Source organism: Pelobates fuscus, chromosome 5, assembly GCF_036172605.1.
Source record: "Pelobates fuscus isolate aPelFus1 chromosome 5, aPelFus1.pri, whole genome shotgun sequence".
Lineage (NCBI taxonomy): Eukaryota > Metazoa > Chordata > Amphibia > Anura > Pelobatidae > Pelobates > Pelobates fuscus.
The window spans coordinates 239,525,332-239,547,999 of record NC_086321.1 but is presented as its reverse complement, the minus strand read 5'-3'; the positions used below and the strand labels follow the sequence as shown (position 1 = coordinate 239,547,999).

General features: G+C 41.1%; 1 protein-coding gene across 2 annotated transcripts in view; it reads left to right on the top strand.

Annotated features, from left to right (window-relative positions):
* The first annotated feature begins 2,562 nt into the window (after window positions 1-2,562).
* The window catches only part of TTC39B (tetratricopeptide repeat domain 39B), a 175,413-nt gene continuing 155,307 nt past the window's right edge, over window positions 2,563-22,668 (top strand). For both annotated transcript variants that reach the window (XM_063455159.1, XM_063455158.1), the window contains exon 1: window positions 2,563-2,771. In XM_063455159.1, the coding sequence (XP_063311229.1) occupies window positions 2,724-2,771 (48 nt within the window). In that variant the 5' untranslated portion in view covers window positions 2,563-2,723. The remainder of the gene's footprint in view (window positions 2,772-22,668) is intronic.

The window sequence follows — 22,668 nt, the reverse complement described above, 5'->3', positions numbered from 1 at the left end:
GGAGGGGTGACAGTGACAGGGGAGGGGTGACAGTGACAGGGGATGGGTGACAGTGACAGAGGTGGGGTGACAGTGATAGAGGTGGGGTGACAGTGATAGAGGTGGGGTGACAGTGACAGAGGTGGGGTGACAGTGACAGAGGGGGGGTGACAGTGACAGAGGGAGGGGTGACAGTGACAGAGGGGGGGTAACCAGTGACAGGGGTGTGACTGTGACAGAGGGAGGGGTGACCAGTGACAGGGGGGGTGACAGTGACAGAGGGGGGTGACTAGTGACAGAGGGAGGGGTGACAGAGCGGGGGTGACAGTGACAGAGGGGGGTGACTAGTGACAGAGGGGGGTGACTAGTGACAGAGGGGGGTGACTAGTGACAGAGGGGGGTGACTAGTGACAGAGGGGGGTGACTGTGACAGGGGAGGGGTGACAGTGACAGGGGAGGGGTGACAGTGACAGAGGGGGGGTGACAGTGACAGGGGGGGTGACTAGTGACAGAGGGGGGTGACTAGTGACAGAGGGGGGTGACTAGTGACAGGGGAGGGGTGACTGTGACAGGGGAGGTGACAGTGACAGGGGAGGTGACAGTGACAGAGGGGGGGTGACAGTGACAGGGGGGAGGTGACAGTGACAGGGGAGGGGTGACAGTGACAGAGGGGGGGTGACAGTGACAGGGGGGGTGACTAGTGACAGAGGGGGGTGACTAGTGACAGAGGGGGGTGACTAGTGACAGAGGGGGGTGACTAGTGACAGAGGGGGGTGACTGTGACAGGGGAGGGGTGACAGTGACAGGGGAGGTGACAGTGACAGAGGGGGGGTGACAGTGACAGAGGGGGGTGACAGTGACAGAGGGGGGGTGACAGTGACAGAAGGGGGGTGACAGTGACAGAAGGGGGGTGACAGTGACAGAGGGGGGGTGACAGTGACAGAGGGGGGGTGACAGTGACAGAGGGGGGGTGACAGTGACAGAGGGGGGGTGACAGTGACAGAGGGGGGGTGACAGTGACAGAGGGGGGGGTGACAGTGACAGAGGGGGGGTGACAGTGACAGAGGGGGGGTGACAGTGACAGAGGGAGGGGTGACAGTGACAGAGGGGGGGTAACCAGTGACAGGGGTGTGACCAGTGACAGAGGGAGGGGTGACCAGTGACAGGGGGGGTGACAGTGACAGAGGGGGGTGACTAGTGACAGAGGGAGGGGTGACAGTGACAGAGCGGGGGTGACAGTGACAGAGCGGGGGTGACAGTGACAGAGGGGGGGTGACAGTGACAGAGGGGGGGTGACAGTGACAGAGGGGGGGTGACAGTGACAGAGGGGGGGTGACAGTGACAGAGGGGGGGGTGACAGTGACAGAGGGGGGTGACAGTGAAAGGGGGGGTGACTAGTGACAGAGGGAGGGGTGACCGTGACGGGGGGGTGACTAGTGACAGGGGGGGTGACCAATGACAGAGGGGGGGTGACCAGTGAAAGAGGGGGGGTGACCAGTGACAGAGTGGGGGTGACTAGTGACAGGGGGGGGGTGATTAGTGCCTACCTGTCTCTCTGCTCCCTCTTCTCTCCCAGGCTGCTGCTCCCTCCCCTGGTGGCTGTGATCGGGCTCTGTGTGAGAGGAGAATACAGGAAGTGATGTCACTTCCTGGCTCCGCCTCTCCCATCACACAGAGCCGCATGGGACAGGAAGGAGGAGACCTGGCAGAGAGGAGGTGAAGCTGCCAGGTCTCGGGTGAGGGTGAGAGGGGGGTGATTTAAAGAGCGGTAGGTTGCTGGGGCCCTGCGCTGCATCAGGGGCCCCAGCAACCTAATAAAGGAAAATACTTTTTTTATTTTTTTGCCGTTCCAGTTGGAGAGATCTCTGATCTCTCCAGCTGGAGCATGGCTTTGCTGCCGGGCCCCTGGCTGCCTCGGGCCCTCGGTCCATGACCGATATGCCCGAGTGGTCAGTCCGCCCCTGGGTAGAAGTGCTGCAGTTTGTCCCCTGTTCCAGCTAGGAGGTACCCAGCCAGGGGTACAGGGAGCTCCGTTACAATATGTAAGCAAATGAATAAATGTCACTAGTTGTAGATGACATTTCAATTTAAATGAAATGCTGTTTTAAAATAAAGTTACATTGGAGCATGCGAATACCACCACTGCATATTGAGGATGTACAGTGTGAGTGACATTACAATGAGTTATTTCTATTTTTGTTCTACACACAGCAGTATCAAAAAGGAATGTAAATAGAGAAGGATTTTTTCCTGTAAAGGGAAATGTTTTGTAGTAAAACAAATAAAAGGGGTGTAACTCAACACAGTAGCACAGTTTAATATTACTGAAGGAATATAAACACCACTGGACTCCCTTAAACTCAGAAAACCAGGTATATTTTACAAGAAAACATGGAATTGATATCAGTTATAAGATCGGGATAGAGTAAATAATCAAGGGATAGAATAACCTTTATTTCGAGCATGTCCTGTTTAGTAAGGGTGAATGGACTCAGGCATAGTATTCATATTTTATCAGTAGGTGTGACTAAGGGAGGAGATCTAGTGACTGAATCCACAGTCAGAGGAGGAGATTCAGGAAACTAGAAACCAAGTGCATATAGTGTGTGAGCAAGTGAGAGCTCCTCTCCTTCACCGTGCTGTGTACTGCCTGACAGGGGCAGAGACAGCACCGAGCTGTAACAATACAACAAGCGAACCCCCATCACATCCCTGATCACCAGTAAGGAAAATACAGAAGAAACATGGCGTTTGTGGGCAATGGCACGGAGAATGAAGCTGCAGCTGACGAGGTACTGTTTTTACTTGAATGTGGGAGCTAGCGACCTGCTAACAATCGAACCAGGCAGGAAGGAGTGGGTGGAATGTTCAGACATGATATATATTATGTGGTCTTCCACTGCCATGACAACACATGGCTGTAAGAGGCTCACTTCTCTCAATTTACCATATTTGCATGGATGCCATTGAACCTATTTTACCTATTGCTATAGTGACCAATGCTGGTGGGGCAATAAACCTGCTTAGGGCAATGTATGTACACCAAGGCAATCGAGGAGTTAACTTGTATGCCATAACAGGGGAGTGGCGAAAGGTTGGGTTTGATTTTATAACAAACACGAGTGACTTTCCTTCCCTCACCTTTCTGTCCTAGTGACTAATTGTTACCTGTGCCCTAAATGCTGTTATCACACAGGAGCGTGTCGGAAGTTGTCTGGGTAACAGGTGGCTGTGAAGGGTTACTCGAATCTTGAAGAAGAAATGAATAGGATAGGCAAGGTGCTGGTGATTAAGGTGCTTGCATCAAGAAAATGGGGCCCTAGCTCAAGCAATTCCTATTCACAAAATCGCTACAGGTGTCTAGTTTTATCAAAGCTAGTGCTAAAAGAGAAAAAAAAAAAAAAAAGCAAAACCACTTTCTTCTCACAGGTTAATGGATAATCTTAAAGTGCAACAATAGTGAACGTCACTCCTATCTTGTGAAGGAACATATCCACTATGTTGAAACATTTCATGTTGCTATGGGCGATCCGTCTTAGAAAATATGATGGATCATTAAATGTGTGCGGCAGCAATCTGTTCTGCTCTACTAAACATGATTTGTGTGTGTGTGTGTGTGTGTGTGTGTGTGTGTGTGGTGTTATGGTTCTTATTAAATTGTTTTTATCTTTCTGGAACCAATACAACCGGGCACTGTTTGATTTTGTTGTGTAACCCATTGAACTTTGCAATGTGTGGTAAATATCGGTCACAAAGCTGATTTCAGATCCATATAATACAAATCATCCATAACCGTGAGACCGTTTAGTTTCCATGTCTGACATCTTTTTCATCTCTGTGCATTTATAAGCGTCAAATAAACCCCATTCGAACAAGTGTAACAAAATGTATAAATGGAAATAATCGTATACCTGTGTGTCTTAATAATATACAGTGATAGATGCAAGCTTGGGTAAAGGAACAAGAACATTAGAAATTGTTTTGTATCTCACAAGATCATATTTGACAGTTTCCTAGTTATGCAATTACAAGATACACAACGATTTCTCTCAGGTATTGAGGCTTTTTTTTTCTTTCTTTCTTTAATAGATACTTGGGGATCTGCCAAATCTCTGGAGACGGCCATAGAAATATTTTTTTTAATGGTGCTTGTAATAACAGTGTGACATGTGGCTTGAAATAAAGCAGCACACTTGTGATTGTACTGTGGTCAGAATGCTGTATCACTGAAGCCTGTTGTCAGGGTGACAGATGACTTGATCAATGCGATAGTAATAAACAGGAGAGAGTAGCCGTCAGCAGCTTGCTGTGCAGTATGTTTATTCGCCCATGTCCTTATACCTTTTTATTCCTTATGGCTGTCATTTACAGATGTGTGTGGGTTGTTGTTTTTTCCCCCTTTTTTAAATTACCACCATTGGCACTGTAATTGCCTTTTGAGAATCCAAAGGCTACACTGTATTGCTCACCTCCAGAAGCTGTAAATGTTAATTTTAAGGGTTACTCCAACCATCATAACCTTACAACTTGCCACAGTGTTAATGATGGTAAGAGTATCCTGGTGCCATTTCCTTGTAACAGGTTGGTCTCTTACCTTGTCATGACAGTGTCTCCTCTGTATGACATAAACCATGAACAGCTTGTTTTGTAGGCATAGACTTTAATTTGCATATGAAAATATATATACATCAACATTTTTTGTTCACTTCAGCTGAAATTCACTGCTGACTTACAGCTGGATTGAGAGGGGGGAATTTTTTTTTTAGTTGAAAAATTAAAGAAGAGAAGAAATACAATTCTCCTTGATATTCAGCTGTAGATCTCAATCTATAGAATCTCTAATCTAAATCTATCAGGCACACTATCAGAATGACATTAAAGTGATCCCTATAGTGTTAGGAATACAAATCGGTATTCCTAACACTATAGTGCTCTCTGGGACCCCCTTTCGTCGCTCCCTCCTCCCCCTTTCCAGCATGTAAAGGATTTTAAAAAAAGCCACATTATACCACATTATATGGGATTATAACCACAACAGTGTGAAATAATTGCTTACATTTCCTTTTATTTCAGCTGGCTTAAATGTCTGTCTTGGGTAGTAGACAAATTGCCAACTAAAATGCATTTGTTTAGTGTAAGCATTGGATTATTATGTTTTTGTTTTTGTTTTTATAAGCCCACTTCCATTATTTTACATACACATTTTTCAGTTTGGTTGTAGATCTGGAGGTTTGTGATTGTTATAGTATTTATTTTGTTTGTTTTGTTTTATATGTGTTGGTTATATGGATGCCTTCATTTTATCTAGAAAATAAAATCTTATTTTCTCTGCATTTTATATGCTTTTATATAATCTATTTCATTGAAATAAATGGCACACATTGCTGACCCTTTTTTTTTTTTTTTTTTTTTTTTAAATGATTAATATATTCATATGCAAGGCTCTGTTTGTGATTACTAAATCATTTATTGATATAAGTCTTTACCTCACAATGGAACTCAAAGCTCATTTGGTCTGCTTTGAATTTAAAGGGACAGTCCACTGCTCAAATACAAAATAAATGAAATTATGCATTTTTCCATTGGGGAAAAATATATATAAAAAATAGCTTGCAAAACCTCCAGTTATCTTGTCTGCTGCCTTTGCAAGCTCTCTCCTTCTAACCCCACCCAGACTTTCTGTGACTGTTCAATCACAGGTTTCCCAATACTACACAATGAGAACTCTGTGTGTGGCAGGTGCTCTGGCCAATTGCTGCCTCTTGAATTCAGTGCAAATAAGCTAACCAAACCAGGAAGTTAAAGGATCAGTTGTCTGCTTGAAAAGCCAAGGGGGTGGAGCTAGGTTATTTTACAAAAATGCCTGTTTGTATTGAAATCTGTACTTTTTGCAAAATGTGAGGAAAAAGAGGATGCACTCTTAACACTTAAAACTTCCAGTAAGCTAAAGTGCTTTAGGGGTCTGGAGTGTCCCTTTAACTGAATCATCAACTGATTAAAATGATTATTCCCAACACATTAGTACTCCAGTTGTAACCCGTTGAAGGGAATATTGTTGAAAATTGATCCTGCACTCCCAAGGTTGGAGATGGCACTGATGTTGCTGTTCTAAAAATCTCTCACTATGTATTGTAAAGTGGATATGTAGTGTGCTGTTATTTTTATGCATAACGTTCTTTACATAAACAGCTCTACCAGGTCTACCAAAACTCCAAGTTTTATTGATCTTCCATTTGGATCATCATTGGCTAAACTCAACCTTGAAGTTTACCAGGGACTGACTGGAAAATCAGTTGGATGCACAGAGCAATATTAGGAAGTAGTTTTAGTGTATCTGTTCATTCTGCCTATTTACAACTACTTTTGTACCAGTCTTGGATCACCTGTGTTTGGATTTACAGGTTGTTTACGCAATGCATTACTCGCTCTCCCTCAACCTCCCTGAGGACCCACCTTTGTTTTCGTACATGATGAACCTTTTTTGCATGGAAAATCTTGAAATTAAAATTTTAGCCTTTTTTTACATGGATGGGGAAAAAAACAAACCAGCGGAGGACGAAAAGTGAAGCTATCACTTCTCTGGAAGTTACAGAACCCTGATATCTATAAGTTATTCTTACTGGAGTGAGCAGGGAAGCAGGCATACGAAAGTAAAAAAATAAATAAAAATAAAGACCTTTACTTCTGCAGCACATCCCATGTCCAATGCAACATCATCTCATGATGCTCTGGGTACACAAGAACATTCCTTCCATTGTACCTTGTGCATGCATATTGGACTGTTGTGGTTAACTTGCACAGTATGCTATTAGGGCACAAATCCCATAGATACCTTATACTTATTTTGTTCAAGAATGAAAAATGTTAGTTTTGGGAGGCTATTGCGCATTCGCAACAAAATGCTGCACTGAACCAATCAAAATTTAGTAAACCTTCTCTTTCATAGATAAAAAAATTAGTGCATGTCCCCCAGCTGTGCCTGTTTGACGGACCCCTCTTGATTTTTTACTCCAGTCTCTCTGTCTCAATTTCATTCCTTGGTGTCGCGCTCCTTGGGCCAAGACTGACCCCAAGGACACAGACAAAGTTCATGAGACACATTGCTGTTGGTATTATTGCTGTGGAGCTCTGTTATACACTCAGACACATTAACAATATTGAGCTTCTAGAAACAAGGGGCTTTAGAATAGACAAGGACAAAAGAGACATCTAGGCACAAAAAAGGGGCTGTCCCTTTAAAATAGGGACACCTGGGAGGTATATGCCTTGAGTAACCTTTAAAGTGTGACTGAAATGTTATTATAAATAGAGGTCAGTGAAAATTCAAAACATAGTTTCTCACAGTTCTGCTTATAATAATTTCCATCAGCTTAGTTCTGTAGAAAATGTTTTTTTTTTCTCCTGATTAATCTCAGCCAATCCAATGCTTTCCTATGGGATGTGCGGGAAAAACGCTGTGCAGCACCAATCCGCATCTCCTCTTAGAGATACATTGGATCAATGCTTCTATATGAGTAATGTTCAGTGCCTCCATGCTGGACAAGTGATTGCCAGCAGAGGTGTAAACACTAATGTTTAAATTAAAAAGGCCTTCAAGAACTGACTTGTCTCACCAGAATAACTGCATTAAACTGTAGTGTCCCTTTTCAAGCCTAAAAATTGTTAAAAGGACAATATAGACACCCATACAACCCCATAGGAAATATACAAGAAAAAACCACTTAACATCTAAATGTAATAGGAAAGTATAAAGGCAGGACTTATGTCAGTGGATAGTGATGACAATGTCCCCCAGGGATATCCCAGCAATAATCCCTTTAAATACTAGGTCTACAAACAAAGGATGATACAGCTGCCGATCTACAATATGAATACAAAACAAATAATAGTGTCACACTGCTGATAAAATGTAAATGCGCTATGTAGAATATAACTCACAAGAAAGATCAAAGAATATCGCCCAAGGGTGCCTCCCCTGATGTAGATGGGGGGGGTAAAAAACACTCCTCCTGTTCCGAAGATGACCGAGTCAGACTCAGGGCTGTAGAGTAAAAAAAAAAAAAAATCTTCTTTATTAAAATTAGTATAAAAATATAAGCTCTTATAGTACCAGGTCCTACACGTTTCTTCCACAACTACTTCCTCAGTGACCACAGCTGTAAAAAAAAAATACAAAAGTATACAATATAATCCCTCCCCCCGAGTCCATTCTTTTATATGGGTGGCTGGTCTTCCTTATTGGTGTTCCCTTGGGCGTTGTTTGCTTGTTCCAGCTGCAGAAAATCAAATTTCCCAGATTTCGCCAATTTTGTGACGTCACTTCCGGTTTTCGGCAATGACGGAATGTCACTTAGGGTGCGGTAGTTAGTAATGGTACTTGATGGTGACGCGTGCGTTCCATTGCACGTAAGTATGCATTCCACCTATAGCTTACACAGTAGATAGATTACTAATGTTAGCCCTGAAGGCTCAAAAGAGAAATAAAAGCAAAAGTAAAAATCGGAATGGCAATAACTTTACATATAATCCCTGCTAAGAGGAAAACAGAGGTCTATTGATAAAGATTTTTTCCATCTGTAACCCTTTTTTGCCCTGCTCCTGGCAACAAGCCGTAGCTAGCAGCAGTTACACCTTCTTCTGTCGCTGACAGGGATCCTGAGCCTCCGCTATAGTTGGGAGATCGGGACATCTTGTTCTGACGCAGTGCCTCCACTCAGTGCAACTTCTATTTATGGGGAACCCACCCCACTGAGTAGATGAGTACCCTCCACTTTATAACGGAGACATGAAATAAATACAGACATGGAAATACACACTGTATTGTGGTTAAAGAGATACACATACAACAGCAGAAATAACAATGCAGTCCCTGGCTAATGTTAAACACGGTCACAAGAGTCTTCAGTAGCAGGAACGCAGACAACAAACTTCTCTTAACATCAATAACTACATCTGAACAGTTAAACTTCTAGGTACCTGCAGGTAAATTATGTGCACAACGTTGGGGCCCTTAGGTGTAGGTAACGCTACCCAGGTACAGTTATAAGGGAGAATCCTGAAGCAATCTCTGGAGACAGTACCTTTGAGTGACTTCTGTAACTGCAGATATTTCCAGAGAGATTCAGCAGAATGTAGGACAGCAGCAGAACAGCAATGGCAATCCTTTCTCTTCCTTCTGCTGGCAGGATGCAAGAGCTCATTCACACTCCTGCAGAAAGTTCCAGAATCTGCAGGGAGCTGAACATAAAATGAGTCTTCTAATTCTCCTAGCAGAGCAGTAGACCGTCTCCAGCTTGAAGTTGCAGTGCATTAGCCTTCCCCTGTTATTATTTCACTGTCCCAGCAGTAATAGACCATTGAAACAGGTAGGAACACACTTTCTTTATAGCATTCTCAGAGAACATGGCTTCTCCCCTGTCCTCTTCTTCCTGCCATCCTAGCCCCTCCTCCTCACAAGACAGGGCAAAGTTCAACATCTCAAAACAAAGTAAAAACAGTAAAATATAGCAGTCTGTTACATCCTCCTCTCTGTAGAATCCTTGCCTTCCACTGGCAAGAGCAGTCCATCTGTTTTATAACCATTTTACAATATGGTACAATACAATCTAATACAGGGAAATTCTATCACTCAATATTTCAGTCAAAGTATGCAATACATTGATTAACTTAGTGCACGTGTGGGGGTTCTGAGAATATGTGGGTTCCCCAATGTTGTCATAGGTCAAGAATCTCGGGGCCCTCCGATTTCTTCTGCCTCTACCTAGGTTGCTTGGTGGTTGTCCACTAATTTCTTCATTACAGGGTCTTTCGTCCACACCATTGGGAAGGGATCTGGTAGACAGAGGTCCAGATCCTCTTATAGAGTTAGAGTCCCTAACTGGTGAATGAGGGACAAAACTTTCAGGATTCAATCCAGATGAGGGGGAAGAAGGAGAAGGAGCGGAGGTAGAAGGGACCAACTGTGTTTCTGGCGCTGTCCGCCAGTCTCTGTCAGGGCTGGAACCTGTAGCTTCTTCTTTATCATTAGTTGGTGAAGTCCCGCTGGGACCTTCTCCAGGGTTGTCTTCTGAGTCAGTTTCTAAGAGTGGCTGTGTGCTGGAATTCTTATTGGTTTCACCAGTGTTCTCCTCCAAATTAGAATCCTCACCAGAGAAGGCAACATGTAATAGGTGATTTCTATGCCAAGCTTTGATCCTACCCTCAGGCCCTTTGATTCGATACACAGGAATCCCGGGAACTTTGGAAATGACCTCAAAGAGAGTGTCTCTCCAGCGATCTGCCAATTTATGCTTCCCTGGAACTCCCAGATTTCTCAAGAGTACTTTATCTCCAGGCTGAATGTCTTTGTAACGTACTTTGGAATCATATCTTCGCTTGTTATTTTCATTAATCTTGTCAGTAGCTATCTCAGCCAATCCATATGCCCTTTGTAAACTTTCTTTTACATTCCTAACATATTGATTATGAGAAGCATGGCTCATTCCATCAGAAGACACTCCTAAACGGATATAAATGGGCAGTCTTGCCTCCCAGCCAAACATCAGAAAATAAGGGGAAAACCCAGTGGATTCATGTCTGGTACAATTATAAGCGTGGACCAGAGTTTCTACATGTTGACTCCAATTCCTCTTCTCTACATCTTTAAGAGTGCCTAACATATCCAACAGAGTCCGATTGAATCTCTCCGGAAGAGCATCTCCTTCAGGATGATATGGAGTCGTCCTAGTTTTCTCAATTTGTAACAGTCTCAGCATTTCCTTAATTATTCTGCTTTCAAAATCTCGACCTTGGTCAGAATGTAATCGTTTAGGAAACCCATAATGGGTAAAATATTTCTGCCATAACACTTTAGCAACTGTAGCATACCTTCTGATCCTTGGTAGCGTAGGCTTGAGCATATCGAGTAAAATGATCTGTAATCACAAACACGTTGCTCTTACCAGTAGAGTCAGGTTCAATGCATAGGAAGTCCATACACACTAAGTCCATAGGGCCAGAACTCGTTAGGTGACCCATGAGGGCAGCGCAGGTAGGTAAAGTCTTCCGCTGGATGCATCTTCTGCACCTTCGCCAATACATCTCCACAGATTCTCTCAGGGCCAGTAGAATCGATCCTGGATTAGGCCGAAAGTCTTGTCAATTCCTAAATGGCCATGGAAGTCATGTAGAGATCTAAGCACCATTCCTCTGAACTTTTTAGGGAGGACCAACTGTTTTCGGCCAGGGTGATCATGTTATTGTATAACTCTGAATAGGATTCCATTTTCAATATGGAATCGACTCCACTCCCTTTTAAAATGCAAAAGGGTAATAAGCGCTCTCTTCTCAAGGGTGAGCAGCAGTTCACCAACAAGGTGTTCCCTCTACCTTGTGATAAATGGACAGATAAAATAGAAAGGTGAACAGCGCTAAAGATCAGAAATTGTACATACGTTTAGTAGAAATACTGGCCAGCGGAGTAACTTTAAAAAAAGGAGAAACAAAGATACAAATAATGGTACAGTATGTATGAACGATATAATTCCACAAGAACAAATGGGTTATATTCACACTCACACTTTGAGGAGCTATATCAGCTCGGTGTTAAGAGCTTGGACGGAATAATCCCCGTCTATGGATTTCTTGAGGTTCCAGATCGTTGGTGAGTTTATAGGTGTAAGTATTCGTTATATGAAAAACAAGAGTAAAATACGCCACATGGTCTAGTACGTAAATATAAAATATTGTAGTAAGAGTAGATGATCCTACTTACATATACTAGAGCAACGACCTGCTCTAGTTTGGAGAATTTCAGGTGGAATAATCCCCACCTCGGGATATAGTGGACCCAGGTATAGCAGCAAAGCAGTATTAAATAGGAAGGAGGACAAAAAAAAATGACTGGATAGTTTAAAAATTATTATATATACTTTAATACAATAAGTAAAAAGTGAATAATACACTATAAAACCAGTCCTGTATAAAAGTCCAAAATTCTTCCTCACTTGACGCGTTTCGCCGAAGCTTTCTCAAAAGTGAATGCTTGCTGCTTGGGGTCCTTGAGATTATATACCTTCTCTGATGATGAAAATCGATTCTGCTGTGCATATTTCCTCATTTCCTGTTTCAGCAAGATAGCATAGACAGGAAGTTCTCCGGACGCCATCTTGGATGTGGGCAATTTGTGGGAAAGTTTAAAAATAGGAATCAAAGGTATACAATAACATAATAACATATTGGATCAGATAGAAACTTGAATAATTACAGATATGGGCACACATAGGGTATATGATAGTGGAAATCGATTCTATTATGTGTATTTCCTCATTTCCGGTTTCCAGCAAGATAGCATAGACATAGCATAGATAGCATAGCAATGTCAATGATATTTTTAACAATATTAATCATGAGGATATCATAGAAGAACCACTCATAAAATTCGATAATATAGAGGAACTTCTAAAAGAATTAGAAAGTTCCCTCATCAAAGAGATGAAACTAAAATGGGAGGTGGCCACACTAAGTAAATATATACAGGAAAATATCACTCCAAGAGGTCTGAGACTTTTTAAAATGCCCACCTCAGATACAGATAATGTATCTTTTATGTCAGATTGGTATAAACATCTAGAGACATGCACTTTTGGACTAATGAAATCCCTTATTCAAGTAAAAAATGAGAAATTAACCACCCTAGATAAAAAAATAAATTCACTAAAAGAACAACTCACTCCCTTCAGTGACACACAGGAGTTTTTCGATACATCACTGAAGATTAAGAAAAACGTTGAAAGAATAGAAAGTGACATAAAAAAATTTAAGATAAGTAAATATAATAGAGATGTATATGATTACACACACAATCAAGTTAGGACCTATAACACAAAGAAACGTTACAACAACGGAAATAATACACACATAAGAAATCATCACCAGTACGACATGCACAAACCCACATATTCACCTGTTAAAAGTAATTTTCACAGACAGAGACTTCGATCATACCACGAACCTATGCACTTTAATCATTACAAAGCCAAAAAGCACTCCCCTATACACCAATACACAAGATCCCCCAAAACCTTTGACACATATGCTAATAAAGCAAGAGCTGACAATATACCAAAACAAGGCAAATTTCAAAAAGAAAAAATCCACACAAAAACCACAACCAACAAAACTGAAAGTAAACGATACAGATCAAAATCAAGGGAAAAATCATCCCAAATAGTAAGACCAAAAACTCACAGATATGCTTACAGACCAACATCCCCAAAGAGAAAAATTGACAAAGAGAACTACAGATGGGAAAAAGTCAATACTAAAACATATAAAAAAAACGAGAGAAGCCGCTCTAGATCGCCCACTGACGTACTAAGAAATAATAGGTACCATACTTTATCTTTTTCCGAACACCTAGACGAGACGTCTTTTTTAGAGATCCCCATAAACCAAGAATTACGTACAAACCATCTTCCCTTCACTCCCATCATAGGCCAGAAAAGATCCCTAGAGGAAGAAGAGCAGGAAGAAAACATGACCGCAATAAAAAAAGTCAGAGCAGACCGATTTTAAATATAGATGAAAAAATAAGCAATCACGGCATCTTCAACTTGTCTAATAAAGTACTAACCGGCATACAAATAAATGTTTTAAAAAAGGGACTTAAATACGCACCAACTAAAACTTTTAACAGCTTTCAGGCTTTTATTGATGTAAATAAATTTATAAGAAATGCGACTTTGAAAAGATTTTATGCATCTAAAAACTTAGATGAAAATAAAATTATAACTGAAATTGATTCAAATACAAATATTTATAAAAATAGTCTTTTAAAAAAAAGATCAACTTTTTATCCATCCTATTACAAATCTGGGGCATTAGAAATTTTTGAAAAGAAGGTAAATAGAGAACTTGGTAAACTAGAAACTAACCATAAATATGATAAATCCAATTTAAATAAAAAAGAAAGGGAAGCCATTAAACTTTTAAAAGAAGATGAATCCATTGTAATAAAACCGGCTGACAAGGGGGGTGGACTAGTTATTCTATCAAAGGAGATGTATGAGACTGAAGCCTATAAACAACTCAATGACCCACAAACGTACACTAAATTAAAAAAAGATCCCACAAGTGATATTAAGATCTTACTAACAAATCTTCTAAGAGAGGGTAAAGAGAAGGGGATTTTGACCTCAAAAGAATTTGATTATATTAATACACTATACCCTAAGATCCCTGTAATATATTTTCTACCTAAGATCCACAAAGACCCCATCAACCCACCCGGAAGGCCTATCGTCTCCGGCATAGATTCAATTCTGGCAAATCTTTCAGAATATATTGACATTATGCTCCAGCCATATGTGAAATTAAGCAAATCCTACTTAAAAGACACCATAGATCTCCTTAACACACTAAATAATATTACCTGGAAAGAAAATTACATTCTCATTACTAGCGATGTAAAATCACTATATACAATCATCCCACATGAAAAAGGGATCTCAGCGGTTAAATCAATTTTAGAAAAACATAAAGATATGGATTCTGCTCAAATCGAATTTATTTTAAAGGGAATTGATCTTATTTTACACCACAACTATTTCTGGTTTGCAGACGCTTTTTACCTTCAGATAACAGGGACAGCCATGGGGACCAGGTTTGCGCCCAGCTATGCCAACCTATTCATGACGGAATGGGAAAATAGATGGGTATGGGAGGGACATAGCTGGTGCGCAAACCTGGTCTCATATCATCGCTATATCGATGATCTCCTCTTTATATGGGAAGGACCCATGTCTTCAGCAGAATCCTTCATAAATTACTTAAACCAGAATAATGAAGGTATAATTTTAACTTCCAATTTTAGTAACCATACAGTAACCTTTTTAGATTTAGAACTTTATGTTAAAGAGAACACACTTTGCACTAAAACACATTTTAAGGAAGTACATACTAACACCTTTATCAGCTATGACAGCTGCCACAACCCCATATGGCTTAATGGAATACCCAAAAGCCAATTTCTTAGACTGAAAAGAAACTGTTCAGAAGCATCAGTATTCCACACTCAAGCAACTAACATGAAACAAAAGTTCATACAAAAAGGCTACAACCCCAAAACAATAGACAAAACTATAATATCAATAGATGAGACACAGAGGGAATCACTATTGCTTCAAAAACCACCTAAGGACCCTCAAACCAACAGATTCACCCTTCCTCTGATATTTGACTATAATAACAAAAACAAACATATCAAAAAGATTATTAACAAAAATTGGCATCTACTTAAAGAGGATCCAATACTAAGTAAAGCCCTACCAGATAAACCCACTATAATATACAGAGGTGCACCTAATCTAAAACTACAACTTACAAATAATTTCACTAGAAATCAAAACATACAAAAAAACAATTTTTTAACTATTAATAAAGGTTTTTTTAGATGTAACACGTGCATATCATGTAGAAAAACACAAAAAATGGAAAAATGCACATCAGAGTTTAAGTCTAACAGAAACAAAAAGCTCTTTAACATTAATGAAATTTTAACATGCAATAGTAATAATGTAATCTACATGTTAGAGTGTCCATGTGGACTACAATACGTTGGCAGAACAATAAGGCCATTGAAAGTAAGAATTAGTGAACACTGCCGTAATATTGAAAAAGGCTACAAAAATCACTCTGTATCTGCGCACTTTTTACAGCACAACAAGGACCCCAGCCTGTTAAAATTCTTGGGTATTGCTAAATATAAACCACATTGGAGAGGGGGCGATACCATCAGAAACATAGGCAAGTTAGAAATGGAGTGGGTCTATCGTTTAGACACCCTCCACCCAAATGGACTTAATATAGAATTCGATTTGGTTCATTTTTTATAACTCTTTTTTTTTTTTTTTTTTTTTTTATAACTCATTTTGTAAAATCCATTTTTTATAACTTATGTTCTATAATCCACTTTCAATGGGTGTTTATAAATTCCTTTACACCCTTTTCATGCAGAGACTACTGTGTTTTTATACTATTTATATTACCCCTAGCTGTATATGCATGTCCCCTTTCCATTTAAAGTATGCCCTTTTCCGATATGGCATCCTTTGAGCTCAATTTCTGTCATTAGCCCACATCCAAAATGGCGGCCGGAATAGTTTTGTTTATGACACTATTAAGTAATTTATTATTATATATTTTATATCACCTATATGCTCTATGTGTATCCATTTCTGTAATTGTTTAAGTTATTAGCTGATCCGATATGTTATTATGTTATGGTATACCTCTGATCTCTATTTTTGAATTTTCCCACAAATTGCCCACATCCAAGATGGCGTCCGGAGAACTTCCTGTCTATGCTATCTTGCTGGAAACCGGAAATGAGGAAATACACATAATAGAATCGATTTCCACTATCATATACCCTATGTGTGCCCATATCTGTAATTATTCAAGTTTCTATCTGATCCAATATGTTATTATGTTATTGTATACCTTTGATTCCTATTTTTAAACTTTCCCACAAATTGCCCACATCCAAGATGGCGTCCGGAGAACTTCCTGTCTATGCTATCTTGCTGAAACAGGAAATGAGGAAATATGCACAGCAGAATCGATTTTCATCATCAGAGAAGGTATATAATCTCAAGGACCCCAAGCAGCAAGCATTCACTTTTGAGAAAGCTTCGGCGAAACGCGTCAAGTGAGGAAGAATTTTGGACTTTTATACAGGACTGGTTTTATAGTGTATTATTCACTTTTTACTTATTGTATTAAAGTATATATAATAATTTTTAAACTATCCAGTCATTTTTTTTTTGTCCTCCTTCCTATTTAATACTGCTTTGCTGCTATACCTGGGTCCACTATATCCCGAGGTGGGGATTATTCCACCTGAAATTCTCCAAACTAGAGCAGGTCGTTGCTCTAGTATATGTAAGTAGGATCATCTACTCTTACTACAATATTTTATATTTACGTACTAGACCATGTGGCGTATTTTACTCTTGTTTTTCATATAACGAATACTTACACCTATAAACTCACCAACGATCTGGAACCTCAAGAAATCCATAGACGGGGATTATTCCGTCCAAGCTCTTAACACCGAGCTGATATAGCTCCTCAAAGTGTGAGTGTGAATATAACCCATTTGTTCTTGTGGAATTATATCGTTCATACATACTGTACCATTATTTGTATCTTTGTTTCTCCTTTTTTTAAAGTTACTCCGCTGGCCAGTATTTCTACTAAACGTATGTACAATTTCTGATCTTTAGCGCTGTTCACCTTTCTATTTTATCTGCCCTTTTAAAATGGTTTCGTAGTTCAACAGGCAAATCCTTCATATACTGGAAATCCTGTTTCACCACAGCTTTGATGAGACGGCCAATTACTGGGCCTTGAACTTGTTTTTTCTCATCTAAGCTGATAACAGACCATTCAGGGATAGTAATTGGAAGACACATAGCTTCAGGAATTGCCTGGGGAGAACAACTAAGAGAATCAATGCATCTTAACAAAGAAAAAATGACCCATCCATCTTCCACAATAGAAGTCTGACATAGGGCTCAGACTCCTGGGCCTGGAATCTCAACCCAGGCCCAGGAGTCTTCGTTGGTAATAGGCAATCCAGGCCTCCTAGATAGAGCATCTGCCCCCACATTTTCAGGACCTGGCTTGTATTTTAAAGAGAAATCATAGTTGGATAGTGCTGCTAGCCACCGGTGTCCTGTGGCATCCAACTTAGCTGCGGTTAAGATGTAGGTAAGAGGGTTATTGTCCGTCCTCACTTCAAACTTAGCACCATACAAATAATCATGCAACTTGTCCACAATAGCCCACTTCAGAGCAAGAAACTCCAACTTTTGTACTGGGTAGTTCTTTTCACTTCCAGTAAGACTCCGACTAATATATGCAACTGGCCTCAGGCCTTTAGGGTATGCCTGATGGAGAACCCCTCCTAGTCCTTCTGAACTTGCATCTACATGGAGAATATATGGCATTTTGGGATCAGCATAAGCGAACACGGGTGCTTCAGTCATCTTTCTCTTGAGCAGTTGTAAAGCTTCTTCACAATTCAAAGTCCATTTCTCTCCTATAGGTTCCCTAGAGTGGCCGGTCTGAGCCTTCCTAGGGTCCCCTTTCAAGAGGTCATGGAGGCTTCGGGCTATCTTTGAATAGCCTTCTACAAAACAACGGTAGTAGCCGCAAAATCCCAAGAATGAACGCAATTCTTCAATGTTTTGGGGCATAGGCCAGTTGACGACTGCTTCTACTTTCGCTGGGTCTGTGGCAACACCATCTGCTGATACAATGTGTCCAACATAGGTTACAGAAGTCTGAGCAAATTTACACTTATCAAGAGACAACTTCAGGCCTTCCCTTTGTAGACGATCTATTACCTTTAACAGACGTTTCTCATGCTCTTCAGGGGTTCTTCCAAATACAATTACATCGTCCAGATAAACTAGACATTCCCTAGGGCTCATATCTCCTAGAGTCTTCTCCATTAATCGCTGGAAGGTTGCAGGGGCTCCGGTAACACCTTGAGGCATGCGAGTAAATTGGAAGAATCCTAAAGGGCAAATAAAAGCAGTTTTTTCTTGATCCTCTGTCTTCATAGGGACTTGATAGTATCCAGAGTGAAGATCCAAGACACTGAACCACCGGCTGCCATTCAAGGCATTCAAAAGATCTTCTATTCTTGGCAAGGTATATTGATCAGGAATAGTTCTCTTGTTCAGTGTATGGTAATCAACACAAAGACGTACTGACCCGTTTTTCTTTCTGACCACCACTATAGGTGATGCATATGGGCTTCTTGATTCTTGAATAATTCCTGCTTCCTCCATCTCATGAAGGATATCCCTTACATCTTCAATGTCTCGAGGAGCTATCCTTCGCGATCTCTCTCTAAATGGGGTACAATCATTTAGCTGAATGGCATGCTGAACACTCTTGGCACAGCCTACATCCATATCCCCATTAGAGAAAACTTCTTCCCTAGCCTGAAGGGCCTTTTGCAATCTATCTTTCCATTCTGCAGGTAGTCTGGTACCTTCTAAATCAAATTTCAACTCTTGAACAGAATCGTGGTTCAATCCAACTGGCAAGGATGAAATGGGCCTTACTTCTTCCAAGAGATGGATCACTCCCAGCTTCTGGCAATGTTCTATGTGTAAGTCAATTGGAGATCCATTGTGAATGGTTACTGCAAACACGTCAATCTTTTACCTTGGGCATGATAGTCCAGCCTTTAATTGAATCCTCTTCAGGAAGAGACTCCAGGCAAAACTGACACTCTCCTGATAGCATTCCTTCCCGTAAACTGCAAAAGCAGTAATGGATTTCATTTCCCCTGGTTGAAGGTCAACAGGCGTTGGCCCCCAATAATGGAACTGACCTGTTCCGGCTTCAAGGGCTAGTCTGTGACATTCTTGCCTCAGAGCTGGTTCTAGTTCATTCAATTTGTTTAACCCCTTAAGGACACATGACATGTGGGACATGTCGGACATGTCATGATTCCCTTTTATTCCAGAAGTTTGGTCCTTAAGGGGTTAAGCAGGCATTGTCCATTTCTTTCAAGTAACCTCGAAACACATTTCTCACCACCTGAGTATTAGTCCCCAATATGATGGGAACTCCGGGACGATTTAGATTTGGGCACACCAAAGCCTCCCCATTCATAGGGCATTCTTTCCCAGTGTCCAATTGAGGGATCACAATCTGTACTTTAATAACTCCCTCAACGGGGTAATTCTGAGAACCCAGCCCCCACAATCTCACATCTGCTGGTAACATTGGTAAATGGCTTAGATGCTCCTCATAAAAAGACCGGAAGACTATCGTTACTTGAGACCCAGTGTCTGGGAGGGCAGATGCATGGATGCCTTCAATCACAAGAGATATGAGGGATTTTGGTCCTACTCTAGAATTTCCAGCCAAGTTGTCATCAGAGAACTTCTTTTTTTTCCTTTCCAAAACCGCTTCTTCCAGGTTCTGCCACATGTAGGGCCTGGATCAACAACTAAGCCCTCTGAAATATGAGAATTCTTCAAGGGACATTTGCTGGCGGGATGTCCTGCTTTCCCGCAGCTAAATCATTTACATTCTCCTTTCTTCCCTGGCTGAGGAGAGATCTGAGAACTTTTTTTAGAGCTTCCTTGTTCCCTTGTCTCTTCCCTGTTTAATACGGCTGTTGGTAAGTTAGTTTTAGGTGCTGTATGATTTTCAGGTGATGATGATTCCTTTATGCCATCATGATGCTTTAGGATATGGTCAAATTGTTTATGTATTATTTTGGCTACTTTCAATTGTTTCAGCATAATCCAACAACCCCTTAGGACGTAGAAGGTTGACCAAAGCTGTAGCTACAGGATCATTTGGTAGAGCTCCTCTTAGAACTTGTCTCCTTCTATATTCATCAAACATATCTGATGTGATAATATTCTTCTCAAATAACTTTCCTAGCATTACCTCTAATCTAATGAGATAGGAAGTGAGGGATTCCTTCTCCTGTTGAACCGTGGTAGCATATTGTAACCGGAGCTCTTCCTCTTCACTTTCCTCACCATAAGTATGGTCTAACACCTTTAAAAGATCGTCAGCAGGAGAATTCGGGAAGCGTAGTAGGTGACACTTTATTCTAGTGCAGAAGATCTCAGGCCTTCGATCAACCTCAGTCGCTTGGACTCTTCAGTGCAGGTCCACTCTTTCAGTGCCTGGGTTACATTACTTCTCCACAGAGCAAATCCTTCTTCCCCGGTTGGCACTGGCATAACTCCAGAGAAAGCTTTGTCTCGTGTAATTATGCTCATTAGATGCTTGGACCACACTTCTAGATAACTGAGTTAAGACTTCGGTTAGGGAGAGGCTCTCCTCGGTCTTCTGACTTGTGGGGACACTAGGAAGCTTCCTATGGGCCCTGCTTCTTGGGGCAGTTTCAGACGCTCTTGTGTGTGTTCATCACTGCCTTCTCCTTCAGAATCAGTCATAATTATTCTCCTAGGAGGAATACCACATATGTGATCACTGCCCCCATCGTTGGGGTCACTTTCATCTTCTGACTCATCTTGAGCATAAATCAAAGGACTCCCAGGGAGCTGAGTCTTTGGCAACTGTAAATACTTAGGACAGTCTTTTTTATTTAGTGGCCTATGACTCTTCACTAGAGCAACAGCAAGTCCGGCCTTCTCATCCTTCTGTGTCTGTATAAGGCGGAATTTCTGTAACCCTGGGATCTGTCGAATGGCATCATCAAAACATTCTCTCCAAGTTAAGAGGCATGTTACACACAGCTACAACTTGATTTGGGGGAATTAATTTCTTCCTGGCCCAGTCCCTGACTTCTTTGGGGCTGAAACATTGGATTCTTTGTACAATTTCGCAGTCCCGATCCATCTCAGCAGTGCCTCCATCTGTAACCCTTTTTTGCCCTGCTCCTGGCAACAAGCCGTAGCTAGCAGCAGTTACACCTTCTTCTGTCGCGGACAGGGATCCTGAGCTTCCGCTATAGTTGGGAGATCGGGACATCTTGTTCTGACGCAGTGCCTCCACTCAGTGCAACTTCTATTTATGGGGAACCCACCCCACTGAGTAGATGAGTACCCTCCACTTTATAACGGAGACATGAAATAAATACAGACATGGAAATACACACTGTATTGTGGTTAAAGAGATACACATACAACAGCAGAAATAACAATGCAGTCCCTGGCTAATGTTAAACACGGTCACAAGAGTCTTCAGTAGCAGGAACGCAGACAACAAACTTCTCTTAACATCAATAACTACATCTGAACAGTTAAACTTCTAGGTACCTGCAGGTAAATTATGTGCACAACGTTGGGGCCCTTAGGTGTAGGTAACGCTACCCAGGTACAGTTATAAGGGAGAATCCTGAAGCAATCTCTGGAGACCGTACCTTTTGAGTGACTTCTGTAACTGCAGATATTTCCAGAGAGATCCGGCAGAATGTAGGACAGCAGCAGAACAGCAATGGCAATCCTTTCTCTTCCTTCTGCTGGCAAGATGCAAGAGCTCATTCACACTCCTGTAGAAAGTTCCAGAATCTGCAGGGAGCTGAACATAAAATGAGTCTTCTAATTCTCCTAGCAGAGCAGTAGACCGTCTCCAGCTTGAAGTTGCAGTGCATTAGCCTTCCCCTGTTATTATTTCACTGTCCCAGCAGTAATAGACCATTGAAACCGGTAGGAACACACTTTCTTTATAGCAGACTCAGAGAACATGGCTTCTCCCCTGTCCTCTTCTTCCTGCCATCCTAGCCCCTCCTCCTCACAAGACAGGGCAAAGTTCAACATCTCAAAACAAAGTAAAAACAGTAAAATATAGCAGTCTGTTACACATGTATGGAAGAATAGTGTATGTTATAAACTGTAGCACATTTATCTAAAATGTTAATATAAAAAAGGCACCAAATTAATGTTTGTTAGATTTTTATAATTCAAAACAGACTTTACATGTTGTGTGGAAGCTACTTCCAAATGGGAGTATCAATAGATCTCTAAAGTTTCACTTTTTTGATTTTATATACATAGTTTCACATTAAATATTGGAATACTGTATCCATACATAGGAACACATTATGGTTAATAAAAAGTAATGAAAAATAATAAAAAAATATTACAAAATAAAAATATAAAACATTTAATTTGAGTTTTGACTCAAAAATTCATGATGAGA